Source organism: Lygodium microphyllum, chromosome 11, assembly GCF_053477565.2.
Source record: "Lygodium microphyllum isolate KBCC chromosome 11, Lygodium_microphyllum_v1.1.10, whole genome shotgun sequence".
NCBI lineage: Eukaryota > Viridiplantae > Streptophyta > Polypodiopsida > Schizaeales > Lygodiaceae > Lygodium > Lygodium microphyllum.
This window is the reverse complement of record NC_141145.1, coordinates 151,710,994-151,725,345: the sequence shown is the minus strand read 5'-3', so window position 1 is coordinate 151,725,345 and position 14,352 is coordinate 151,710,994. Positions and strand designations below refer to the sequence as shown.

Here is a 14,352-nt window from a genome sequence, read left to right as displayed (position 1 = left end):
CACAAAGGAGTTGTGCATCTGCTTTGGAAAGCAGAAGGCATTTGTTGTTGGCTTTACGGATGCAGACTATGCTGGTCATGCGGACTACAAGAAGTCCACTTCTGGGTATGTGTTTACTTTCACAGGAGGAGCAGTCTCTTGGATCTCGAGGCTACAAAAGTGTGTTGCATTGTCTACTACAGAGGCAGAGTATGTGGCTGCCACTGAGGCATGCAAGGAGGCCTTATGGCTTTCACGTCTAGTGGGAGAGCTTGGCATCACAGAGTTACCTGTTTTCCATTGTGATAGTCAGAGTGCTATCATGCTAGCATGGAATCCTGTTTTTCATGCAAAGACAAAGCACATACAGGTGAAGTATCACTTCATTAGAGATGTACTTGACAGCAAGAGCATTGAGCTTGTCAAAGTGCATACAGATGATAATCCTGCAGACCTTCTCACAAAGGGTCTTCCAGCAGAGCGGTTTGCTTATTGCCGATAGATGATGGGAGTTGGATAGATATATTTATTTCAGCTTTGTACATACCTAGACTCAGCTGATTCTTTTCTCCTCTTAAGGCACATTGCCTTTAGGTGGGAGGTTGTTGGGAATAAAGGGCCATCGTGCCTTTTATATGTGCACGGGTGTGAACACACCCTTAGCACATTGTATTGCATTTATATATCTATCTAAAAACCTAAAGGTACACTCGTCATTGTACCAAAAACGTGCTCACACTCTACACAGCTTGCTTTCGCTTTCTCTCTCTGTCTCTCACTGCGCATATGACAGTCTGCCTCGATCTTCGTGCCTAATTGATTCCTACATCAGCATGGAGACAGAGATAGTATCTTCTCTCTTGAGATCGGGTCTTGAGTATTTTTTTTTTTCCCAGCTGAAGTGTTTTTTATCATTTAACCATCATCTCCTATACTACTAGTTTGTTTACTTTTTCATGATAGGTGGTTTGCTACTTTGGTGGTTGTGCCTTTGCATTTTGGGCTAGCATCATAGCCATCTCTTGAGGTTGTGTTTTAGGCATGCCTACGACATTTGGTCAAGACATTTTGACTGCCTTGGTGGCTAACTTTTCCTTGCTTTTCTAGTTGGGGAGGGTCAAGTCTTTCTCCTTCATCCATTTGATCAATTTGCATAGTGGATTGCTATCCTAGCATTGTTTTGACTAACATGGATCCATCTTTTGAGGTTGACATTCAGACTTGCCTATGCCACTTAACTAGCATTGGAGCTCTCTTTGGAGATTGAGTACAGGTATGTTTCATGTATCCAGATGGTTGATTCTTCTTTGGCTATTTCGGTTAAGGGGTGTCAGTCTACCTTCATCAAATGCATCATGATTCTCGGCACCTTATAAAGACCGGTATCCGGTTCCTCTTCCTCCTTCAGCATCAACATTAGACCAACTCAATACTTAATACCCACCTCCTTTATGAAAATATCATATATTCTCTCTCACCTTGCTACCAAGCCAACTCTCATAAGTCAAAAACTTCTGTCTACTTAACTTGATCTTATGCTTCCTTTGAGCTTGTCCCCCTAATCAAAATCTTTCATATTTCCTCTCATCTTGCTATGAATGCTTACTTATAACTTTAGCCAAACCTTAAAACTTATCTTCTACCCTTGATGAGTTTTGATTCAAGGGATTGCAAGTCCAACAAAGACCAAAAGGGAAGCAAGACAAAGGAATACACTAGCAAGTGTTACATTAATAAATGTAACTTATGGGGAGACAAGCGCGAGGGATGACCGTCTGGGGGATTTGGGCGCCTGTACGAGGTTAAGAGGAGCTTAGGAAGTAAGTGAGTAATACTTAAATAGTAGAACTCACCAGGTAATGACAGCTGGTAGAGGGAGTCACGATGGGGTGGCACTCTAGCATATTCTTGAGCGTGGTTGGGTGGAGAGACAGATTTTTCATGCCTCTTTAATTCTAGGGTCTGCACTACATGGATTTGTTTCTCTTTTCCCTTGCCTTTGTCCTTATCCTTTCCTTTATCTTCCCCCTTCTTCCTTTGAGGGCAATTCCAAGCAGCATGGCTAGGAGATAGGCAATTGAAACACAGCCTTTCTTTTTTGGCCTTATCAAAGTCATCTTGACTTAACTTCGGCCTTACATATTGTTTCTTTTCAAAGGGTTGTTTCTTACCCTTAAGGAATGGCATTTTCCTTTTGGATTTGCCTACAAATTTTGAGGCCTCAAATTCCTTAGTCTTGGGCTCTGTGTTAGTGAGACTAGTGAGTGCACCTGGACGCACATTATCTTCCTTGATTAATGCAAATTTAATTGCCTCTTCAAGCGTCTTAGGTGAACTCCTTTTCACTTTCTTTTTATAGGCCTTATCTAGTCCCCTTATGAATCCTCTTGTCTCTTGAAGTTCATCTATTCCTTCCAATTTGAGGATTATGTCACAATACTCCTCGAGATATGCTAGCAAAGGTCTTGCCTTTTGTTTGACAAAATCCCAATTTCTTTCCATTTCATTTTCAAGAAGGAATTCTTTCAAAAAGACCGATTCAAATCGAGCCCAAGTTTCATGTATTTTATTTGCCTCCTTTAAAATTCTCCACCATTTATATGCCTTTGGCCTCAAGGTTAAACTTGCCTCTAGTGCTTGAAGATGCAGTGGAGTATTCTTTAATTTGTGCAAATCTTCCCATTTTTGAAGGAAGTTAAAGATAGTATCTTTATTTCTGTCTTTTTCCTCCCCATGAAACTGAGGGGGTTTCATATCTTTTAACACTAGGTTATCCCTCAGTTTTTGGTGGGGTTCCCTAAGGTCTCACATAGTCACATCTAGATCTTTTGATGAAGATGAAATATCTGAGGTCTCTACCTTACCTTTATCCCTTTCTAGTAATAAGGCTAATTGGGATTTTATTTCGGTGAGTGCTTGAGTTAGTGAATCCATTTGAACCCCCTGTGCTTGCACACGAGTAGTTAAATCATCAAATTGTTCTCGTGTAGCAAAATATTCTTTCCAGTGTTCTTCTTGCATTTCAGTTTCATGGGGATCCACCATAGGGTGGTCCCCGGAACTAGAACCTTCCATTCCCTCCTCTCTCCCTTTTTTCCCCATCTATATGTTGGAATTGGTAAGAAAATATAAGAAATTTGCAGACAAAGGTGGGGTACTTCCCTGATTACAAAGGTAGGACAAATGTCGACAGCCTTTATAGCTCAGTGGTAGAAAGAACATGAGGAACAGTATGGCTTTCCTTCGATCTGTAGTGGTTGTGTGCAGGTCGCGTAGGAACAAAGCCTGTCGGCAGGAGCGCTGGTTAGCGTGTGATTAAACACCACAACCAGGTCGCGTGGGGACAAGGCCGTGGCTAGAGTGATAATTAATGTGGCCCATGTTGATGCAGAACATGGCCACAACGACTGAAGACGGGACACAATCATTTCGGCAGGACGTAATCGTTTCGGCAGGGCGTGGCCCAACTGCAATCATCGCCAGCACAGGATGTGATCGAAGTGGCTCTGATACCAGTATTATGATTTTTATGGTTTTATCTTCTGTCCTCTGCTGATGCCCTACTCTGCTCTAGGGAAACAAGCATGAGAAAAATCTCTCTCCACCCGACCACGCTCAGGAAGATGCTGGAGTGCCACCCCATTGTGACTCCCTCTACCAATTGTCATTATCTGGTGAGTTCTACTATTTAAGTATTACTCACTTACTTCCTAAGCTCCCCTTAACCCCGTACGGGCGCCCAAAGCCCCCGGACGGTCATCCCTTGCGCTTGTCTCCCCATAAGTTACATTTATTAATGTAACAGCAAGGTAGCCCCAAAGTGAAGAAACGTTGGAGTCAAATGAGAGGTAACACGCGTGAGTGACGTCCCCGTCATGCCAACTCAAGTCCATGTTGTTTCCTTCGTATTACAAAGTAATCTTGATGAAATAACCATAGAAAATTCGATAAATAATGTTGATAATCTAGATTGCGACTACTAAGTATTCCAAGATCATTAAAGGTATCTAAGATGTCAATTAGGTGAAAAGAAACTATAGGTACTTAGGAGAAATTCAAATAGGAATGCCCTCTCGTGATGACACCTAGTCCATGTTTTAGAACTTCTAAATTATTGGATGCTTAAAATTGTGATGAGGTTTGCACATTAGTGATATCAGAGCGAAGTTGAGATCAAGGGCTTCCAATCGCTTACCATCTCGTGTGAAGGCGAAGCTCCGGGAACGAATGGCCTCTATAGGCAGTCTTGCGACGAACCGTCAATACCAGTGTGCTCTTGGCGGTGAAGAACCCCCTGCTGTGCTGCTAGATCACAAAGGACCACTTCCAGGTAATGGAGGACCACTTCCCAAGCTCCTTTGAAAGACATGTTTTTTTCAGAGTTAATAGAGAAGAAAAACTTCATTGAGTTTGAGCTTAGCTTTACAAAGCTTAAGAAAAGCCTAACTTTCTCAAATTCAACGCATTATGGTGGGAGCATGTATTGGTCGTCGCCGATTATGATGACGACATGCCGTTTTCCTGATCGATTAGCTAAAGAATATTAAGCTTTTCTAATGACTCCAAGCATGGTTTCTTTGCTTTTTTAAATTTCTTCCTCTCCAAAATATCTTTTGAAACTACTGAAGGAAGAAGATGATAAAAAAGAATCTCTTTCACTTGCATTCGGTTGAAGAAGACACCTGAACAAAATCAAAATCACAAATTAATATAACTAATTATAAACAAAATCATATTTCATATTTTAAAGTGGAAAAAAATGTACCTTGCTGCTTGGATTCTTTTACTACAACCACCTCCTCCTCGTTTGAGACTCTCAATATTTCTAAGAGTCTTTTGTCGATTTCAAAGGCCTAAAATAGTTTGCTTTTGCTGATAAGATTTAATGTGTTTCTCCAACGAATGAATCCTCTGTTGATAGCCCTCTAGCTTCTGCAGTAGATTAATCTCTTGAGTTAGCAAGGGTTAGGAAACATTAGTCCTTTTTGCCGGGAAATTATCTGGCAAGGTATCTTAATGAATATTTTATTCTTGGATAGAAATATAAATCTTGATGAAGTTGATACAAAAAAAAGATAACTTTGATATTTCTAAAAAGAAAAGCCTTCAATGCTTGAAATAGAAGCATAATCTTGTTACATAGATTGTGCATGAGATAGCCCAATGAAAGACATCTCATTTTGTAAAATCCAAGACCAAAGAATGAGAACCATGACTTAAGATCAAGCAGAACCCATGCTTGTAAGCTTAGGGCTTAAACAAACATTTATATACAAGTATATTTATCATGTTTCTTGTCGCATTGAAACAATTGTTTGCATTGTTTGTGGATACTAAGAAATAATATATACGAAACAAGTTAAATTCTTAGACGTGTGTATTAGACCTCCCCTAAGATTAGATGCAGTATCTCTTCACCAAGGGAGCCAGATTGTGTAAAAACTTACATGGCATAGTGTACGAAATCTGAGTAAGAAGTAGAGAATACATAGAAAATATGAGAAGAAAACAAATTGATACAAAGATGGATTTGTCTACCAATGTGCTTTCACTATGAAGTTTAGATGGTGATCTAGAGATAGATGATAGGCAAAAAGCTTAAGGCTATTTGAAAGAACTTTGATAGGATGAAAGATAGATTGATTATGGCTTTGGAGGGGTTTTTCTTTTATAGTCTGGGGAGGTAGTCTGGTCGGCCTATCCCACTATATTATGTATCTCCCCTATATTTCCTTTACCGTCAAGCTAGGGGCACTACATCTGGACCCTTGTCAAGGGGGCCGCTAACTTCCTTGGCCCCCTTGAGACCCTCCAGCTAGGGTCCACACACCTTGCAACTTGATGAATTGTGACTCAAGTTGCTACTAACATAACTAATCTATCTAACCCAAAGGCTAAATCCACAAAGGCTACCTTTTTGTCATTTGGTCATATAGACATCATCCGACATATAAGTTAGGATCCAACCAATGTTCGGGCTCACACATGGCTTCTCCTCATAATGGGAGCCTTACAACTTAGAGCACCATGGATTATTGGTGGCACCTTATGATGGCAATACATTGAACATATCTAACATTGCTCTGGATTACTAGGACTAGCACTGGACATGAGAGGTCTCTCCATAGGGACTTGTTGTATGCTAGGAGGTGCCAAGGATCTAGGGGGCATTTGGCCATAATTCATTGGGCATGCTAGGACTATCTTACCCCCTACGAGCCGAGGTGGATCTCTTGAAAGGCCTTGGTGGGAGCTTCTACATGTTTTGGCTTTTGTCTTTGACATCGTCTCCCCTTTCCTTTTGTATCTCCCCTTTGCATTGCATGATCATTAGTATCTTTATAAAAGGGCACTTGGGTAAGTGAATAATTTTCCCATGAAGGACACTGTCCAAGTGGCACATGTTGCATGCGCATTCTCATCATCTAGCATTAGTCTATACATCTCATTGTGCAGAGTATCCCTGAGAGGATCTTGAGCTATTTCAATTGGCAGTTCTTCTAACATCTTACCACCTTCCATACTTCAACTTTTGCCTTGTCATTGATACTCTCGAGTGGTTGGGATAACTTGTCTGTTTAGTGATGTGGTGGATCTAACCATCCCTTTTCATTTTCCCCTAGGGCACAATTACTTGATAGGCCGCAAACCATATCTTCTCCCAAAAAAAAGAGCTCAATGTGGTTCCATTTGCCTTTGCAGGTCTTGTTAGACCAATTGGCAGCTAAGAGTACCCTTTGTTCGATGCCTTGGCCTCTCTAAGGTGATCACTTGGGCTCCCTTGGTAAGATAACCATTGCCTTTCTAGTCTTGGTAGGCCATTGGCAACCGACATGTGTCCTTTTTCCAACGGGCTGGATGCTTTGGGGTGGGACACCTTGGGGTAAACATGGGGTTGAGCTTTTCTTTTACTCCCTTCTTGGTTCGAATTTCAGGCTTGAGAGAGGGGGCATTGAGCTAGAAAAGCATTATAAATTGATTAGCTCTTTAAGACAGCCCCAAAACATGTAAATTACTAAAATGTTGCACAGTCCTAGAGAGTTTTTGTGTTTTATAGGAAAAACCCTGATTTGGGATGAATCTTCTGCATCTATAAATAGACAAACTGTCCACTATTTAGCCCATCCTTGTCTTGCAAGTTTTGCCCATCAACTCTCTTTCATTAGTTATCCAATCCCTAGCGAATGTTGCTATGTGGTCTACAACTGTCACCTAGCTTTCAATTGCTACTGGGTGATCAGCCGCCATAATCTTCAAGCGGTTATGTTGCTGTATTTACCAATTCCAACCCCAGAGATTGCTGTGTTCTAGTTTCTAGCCTATTGCCCTTCCATTTCCAGTATCGGCTTTATTTGCATTTGTATCTACAACAAGTTGTTTTTGTATTTTCAACACTTTTCTTCATCAGCCTTTGCTCTGATTGGTGGTTACTACACTCAAGATCCATCTCCAGTGAATGACACATCGACACTGCCCTCAATTCCCTTCCATGAGAGCCACCGGCTGTTGGACATCTTTGCCCTCGAGCATTTTGTACATTATCTCATTTGAGAAGTGGTTATAGTACTTGGGGTCCGTCTCTAGTAGACATCACCCTTTGACATCATTCATTGCTCTACCCTTGAGCATTTTGTTCATTATTATAGATAAGAAATTGGAAACTGTGAGAGGGATGATGCTTGAAATATCATGATTTGGTTCGTGCCACTCTTGCAAAACTGAGTGCTTATGATAGCTCAACATTGGATTTGATGCCGTGTGAGAATAGTCTATCATTTGTAGAGACAATGCAAAGTGTATCATTTCTTGATGGCATGGAGGATGGCTAACATCTCTTGGTTATATACATTCATTTGCATCTCCTTCTCATCAAGCTTGGGGCTCTCAAATGCAATCATACCATGCTCTTGCAACAATACGGCACCAATACCCCTGCCACTGGTATCACAATGAATGGTAAATAACTTAGAGAAGTCAGGGCAGACAAGGATGGGGGCGGAAGTAAGCACGTCCTTTTACTGCTTGAAGCTATGATCAACAGTGGCATCCCAAAAGAATGACTCCTTTTTTAATCGATCAGTTAAAGGTGCTGCAATGGTAGCATAGTGCTTAATGAAGCATCTATAGAATGAAGAGAGACCAAGGAAGCCACGCAACGAAGTGGTGGTGGAAGGAGTGGGCTAGTCCCTACCACATTGCACCTTCTTCGGGTTAGCCTGTATGCTATTTTTGCTCACAATGTGTCCCAAGTACCACATTGCACCTTCTTCGGGTTAGCTTGTATGCTATTTTTGCTCACAATGTGTCCCAAGTACTCCATAGATGTTTGCATGAAGGTGCATTTGCTCTCCTCTTAGCAAAGAGTCGATGCTCTCTCTAATATATCAAATATCCTTCTGACATGTGTCAAGTGATTCTTTGATAACTTGCTGTAAATGAGGATGTCATCGAAGAAAAAAAGCACAAACTTGAACAGAAAGGGTTGAAGGATTTTGTTCATGAGGCTTTGAAATGTAGCGGGGGCGTTAGTCAACCCAAAAGGCATCACTAGAAAATGATAAAGTCCACAATCAGTCCTGAAGGCCGTTTTGATCTCATCGTTCTCTCTCATACGAGTATAAACATGACTAACAAATGAGTGTAGAAAATACAAATGAAAAATGAGAGAATGGATGAAAGAATTGGGAAAATAAATAATCGAGTATGTAGATGAAATTTTATTGTTTTTCTTAGCATTTGATTAAAAGCTAATCAAATGTGCAAATGTGACTTGCATATGTGAGGTGCACGTCAATTATTTCACAATGTGGGACCTAGGACCAAAGATATCAATTGTTTGGTGCCAAAGGCAAAAGTCGTAATAAGTTATGTTTGAGCGGTACTAGATGGTACCATGTGTTAGAACTTGACCTAGAACATTTAATTAGCCATAATTGTCAGCAATGGTAACGTTAGGAAATTGAGATTAGTTAATTAATTAATGCGAGTTTTGGGCTAATGAGAGTAGTCAAGATTACTTGGGTGATAAATTGGCCTAGCTAATTTAATTGTTAACTAGTTAGATTATTTTTTTAGGCACAAAAATAATCAATGGGATGCATTATCACGAGGATGTGAAATTTTATTATTTTTCTTAGCATTTAATAAAAAATTAATCAAATGTGCTAATGTCACTTGCATATGTGAGGTACAAGTTAATTTTTTCACAGTGTGGGACCTAGAACCCGAAAATATCTGTTGTGTATCAAAGACAAAAGTTGTAATAAGTTATGCCTGACAAGTACTATGTGGTACCCGGTGTCAGATTTTGGTCTAGACCAATTTATTGGCCACTAATGTTTGTGGTGACATTAGAGAGTAGGTCTATTAATTAATTAATTAATGTGAGTCCAAGGGTAAATAATTGCTCAGGGATACTTGAAAGACAAATTGGCCTAGGTAATTTAATTATTGGATGGTGAAATTAATTTTTTGAGCACTAGGATAATTATTAAATTAATTTTTAAAATCAATATTTTAAAAATTAATTTAATAAGCTGAATTATGCTGAAAAATGGAATTAAAAGGGTACCACTTGGCAAAACTTATCCATGCAAGTAGGAAAAACGTTTTTAGGGGCTGGGGGAAGTCTATTCTAGCCATTGTGAGCGAGGAGGCTATTAGATTGCAAGGAGAGGTTGTTGATGTGATTTGCAACCACCAAGGATCAATAGTATGGCATGTGACAGCAGTTTGGAGCCCTCTAGGAGCAGGTGATAGGAGCCCAAGTAGATGATATCATATAAGAGGGGATAGCAGTCTTTCTGGTGGTCCTAAGCTGTGGGTGACTACTTTCATGACTTTTTGAGGAGGGCATCAATAGTTTTTTAGTATTTCTTGCAATGAAACTCTGAAATTTCTCTCTCTATAACATTCTCTCTCATCTCCCAGTCATCTCTCAAGTTATCTGAGTATTTTCCAAGAGTTTGAATCATCAAAGAAAGAGATTTCGATCAATCTTTGCTGTAAATCCTAATTCACAATAGAAATTAGGGTTTTAATAGTGCCTTGAAATGTATGCTCAAAATTGAGAGCCTAGGACTTGAATTCTAGCAGCTGATATTGAGGAATTTCAAGGAGATTCAAGAGGCCAGTCGGCCAATATCAGATTTGGAGCTGAATTTTTTTTTCAAGGAGTAGGATGAAGGCCAATCCCCGAGTGATCCAAGAGGCAAATTGGTTTGGAGGCTTGTTGGTCATTTATGACAAGGGGCATTTGGATTAGGAGAGGAGGTCAAAGGATCTCGGTTGTACTCTATCCATTTGCAATAAAAGTCAAAGAAATACCGCAAGTAGCACCAGTTTTGGGGCCAATAGGCTATCCATTGTCCAAGATTAAAGTTGTAATATTTGCATTTTCAGTTTATGTGAATTTTATGCGTGCTGTGATTAGTATTAAATTAGGTTATTCACCACCCTATTCGAGAATGAAGGTTAGTTTTGGGATATTGCTGGAAATTCAGTTTAGAAGGGTGCCACTTTGTAGAACTTACCCATACAAGTTTGGGAAAGCTGAATTGGGACTGAAGGGAGAAGAAAAACTTGTTTTTGCATTTTGGACATGTCAGGAAAATCTTCGATAGGGATACAACTCTAGATTGCATGCTTGAAGCTCAAGAATGTAGAGAAGAGAAAATTTGAAACTTCATTCCATGACAAGACTTCCTACGGATTTTGGTTGGGGACATTGTTGAGAATGATTTCATTGGACTTCTGTAGAGACTCGTTGACAATAGAACATGTTCCCAATAATGTCATGGAGACATGAAATTTCAATGTTGTGCTTGGCATTTTGGCTTAGAAATTGATGAAATGTGTACATGTGAGGTGCATAAGTGATTTGAAAGTCTGTTAAGTCACAATGATGGGCCAGGGTTCCCAATATGTTAGTGGATGTCAAAGGCAAAAGTTATAGTAAGTTATACTAGTCAAGTACCAGTACTTGTTGTTAGTTGTGGCCTAGGGCATTTAATTGCCTAATAAGTGTCAAGGGTGGTGACACTAGGAACTAGCCATTAATTAAGCAATTAATACTAGTTTAGAGATCAATTAAGGCATAAGACCACTTGGGAGTCAAAATGGCCTAGCTTTTAATTATGGATGGGCACATTTAATTTTTTGGATAGGTACAAGGGCTGAAATGATTTTTGAGAATTATTAATTGTGAAAATTAATCCACATAGTCAAGTACGATTCGTCTAGTCCATAGACTTAGTATGGTACCGAACATGTACAAAAAATATTGGATAAAATCCAGTATTTCATATGATCATTAAAAAATAGATAGGAATTTAATGGTTAGTCTAGTAATTATTATTCGTTTAAACATGAGAGTGGCTACCATGAGATAGAGTGTCACAAGGCATTATCAATTCAATATTGTTACAGTTTACAAACCACAAATGTCTTTGCTTCAATTTTCAACAATGAGTCATAAACATGATGAGAGGTTGAGACAAAATGTAAATCCAAGACTCTAGTCACAAATAATTTCTAGGATCCAATTTCATTTATAAGATTGAAGACATGTACAATGGATTTAAAAAAGGATCTAGTTGCAATGATTGATCATGATATGGCAAGTCACAAGTGCCAAGTGGCAAGTGCAAAAAGTAGTAGCTACCAAAAGACCTAAAGCTAAGACTCGAGGTGAGCTTTGTGTAGTGCGAAGGCTTCATGAAGAGGCTTAGGCATTGTGATATAGGTAAAGAATATAGAGATACAAGTAGAGGTAGGGGAAGGCAAAAAAGAGGAGATAAAGGAAGAGGAAATAGAAATAGAGCTATACATAGGGGATGGGACATAAGAGGAAGAGGAGGATGTAGAGGTAGATGGAGGAGAGAGGAGTAGAGGAGCTTGTAAGAGAGAGGTAGAAGAGGAGGAGGTAGGGGTCCATGACGATGAAGTGGAAGTGTTAAAGCAAAAAGCCACTTTCCTTTTTACAGCAACGAAAAAAAAGGGATGAAAACCATATGGATTGTACGGGTCCGATCAATCATACTATATGGATCCTTTGTAGACGGAATGCAGCCATGAAATTAATTAAATAGCTGAAAAATCTAATTAGAAGGTTGCCATTGGCAAAACTTGCTCATGCAAGAAAGAAGAGGCTGGTTGGAGGTTTGGGAGAGAGGAAAGAGTCATTCTAGTGTGGTGCAGCTGAATGAATAAGTCCCTAGCTGATTTGGAGCATCCCTAGCCACCAAGAGTAGAAATTGAAGGAGGCGACAGCTGCCCAAGGCCCCAAAGCGGCGAGTGATAGCTGGGGAAAGGAGTGATCAGCCAGGTGATAGCCTTCTAGCTGTTGGCGACAGCTCTAAGGACTGTCTTAGCAAGGCAGCAACAGAAATTAACCAGTTTCGGTGATGAGAGATTGAATTTTCTCTCTCCTCAGCATTCTCTCTCATCCTCTAGTCATCTCTCAAGTTCTTTCAGCAAAGCTTAGCTATTTCAACCATTAGAGGTGAAGAATTCAGAGATTCCCTACTATAAACACTAATTTACAGTAGGAATTATATTTGACAGCCACCTGGGGAAGCATGCTGAGAATTCAGAGCCTAGTACTTGAAATTCAGTAGTTGAAACTGGAATTTCAAGAGGCCAGCTAGGCAACATTAAGTTTGGGGCAGAATTTTTCTTCCAAGGAGTAAATTGAAGGCCAATCCCCAAGCAAACCAAGGAATAAATTGTTTTGAAGGCTTGCTGGTCGTTTGTGACAGCAAGAGGCATTGGATAATGAAGGAGATTGAAGCAATCTCAGTGAAATTCTTCCAATTGCAATAGAATATAGAGAAATACTTAAAGGGGCACCAGTTTTGGGGCAGATTGGGTGTCCAGTGTCCAATATCCAAGATTAAGTGATAACATTTGCATTTCAACATATGTGCATTTTATGCTTGCTGTAATTAGTGTTGAATCAGGTCATTACCATCCTGCCGAGAAGGAAGGTTGGTTTCCAACAAAGTACTTCTTAGGGACAGCCCATGAGATCTTGGCCAAAGCCATCAGTTAGAGACTTCAGCTAAGGTTGGTTTCCAACAAAGTACTTCTTAGGGACAGCCCATGAGATCTTGGCCAAAGCCATCAGTTAGAGACTTCAGCTTTGTTTGCCAGTTTTATTACAGCTCAGACTGGATTGGTCCAGAAGTGGAGTATTTGTGATAAATATATTCACTTTATGTATGTTGTTGACATGACGGCAGCACAAGTATCTTTGTTGTGCTGCTCGTAAATTTTGAGAAAGCTTATGATAGGGTTGGACCTGTCCTCTAGGACTTTTCTAGAGGACACAATGGAGAGGATAGGCTTTCATAGGCACTGGATTCAGGGGGACTTGCACCTTCTACTTGGCTGCTAACAGCTAGTTTGGATTTAGGGAGTTAGAGGAGAGAGTTTCAGCAAAGTGAGATCAATGAGATACCTACGGATGCTTCTTTTCATTTTTCTCTCATGGTGGAGACTATGAGCAGCTGTCTGATGAGTTGCGAGGTTGTGATTAGGGCATTTCACCATCCATCTCCCTTGAGGAGATTCTAGTTGTGAGGTTGCAGATGCGAGTGTTGTTTCCCTGCAGGGAGGTGTTACTAGCCTCAGGATATTTGCAGCAGCCAGGGAGACCTTTTGCTTAGCTTCATGAGCATTCATTATAGCACGTGTTGCAGGTTTGGGGTTAGGCCATTCCCACACCAGACTAGAAGTTATTTGATAGGTGTGTGCATTCCTATAGAACTATAGTGAGATGCCTTGGCAAGTTGGCTGACATGTTGAGATTCATAATAACAGAGCAGAGCGGTAAATTGCTCTGTGCTCTTCAGCATCAGGAGGAAGCTGCTGAATTAGAGTTCAACACAAGTTTCCTAGTAGGTGGATACCAGGCTCTGCTTGTAAGTCGTACGCCATCTCTTCTGGGGTGCTCTTTTGGATTCTGTATTGGTCAGATGAAGCAAAATATCAGGACTTCAGTGATCTCAAACTTTAGCCATGCAACAAATAGGAATCCTCCTACCGCCTTTAGGCAATGTGCCCCACACCAAATCTTTCAAAAAGGTCAAGAAAAAGATGAGTGCTGTTTTAGTCAAAGTCCAGTAATTTTGGTTGCTATGGAAGTTTATAGGTTGTCTTTTATTATATGAACAAATTTCATAGACCCATGTAGCAAGCCATTTTGTGATAACTATAAAAGATTTGAAGAGTCAAATTCATGCCCTATGCAGGTGATATTAGGAAGTCCATTCCTTTTGACATATCCCCAGGAGTACATATTCAGAGCTTTTGACTTGGGCCGTGTTTTTATCCACTTCTGGTATGTTTGTTTTTAGAAATCTTAGACGCTTT

The 14,352-nt window shown here is 40.1% G+C and overlaps 1 protein-coding gene across 2 annotated transcripts in view; it reads left to right on the top strand.

Annotated features, from left to right (window-relative positions):
• ALG3 (asparagine-linked glycosylation 3) overlaps positions 1 to 14,352 on the top strand; it is a 155,635-nt gene that overhangs the window by 74,645 nt on the left and 66,638 nt on the right. For both annotated transcript variants that reach the window (XM_087688387.1, XM_087688386.1), the window contains one exon: positions 14,232 to 14,320. In XM_087688387.1, the coding sequence (XP_087544513.1) occupies positions 14,232 to 14,320 (89 nt within the window). The remainder of the gene's footprint in view (positions 1 to 14,231; positions 14,321 to 14,352) is intronic.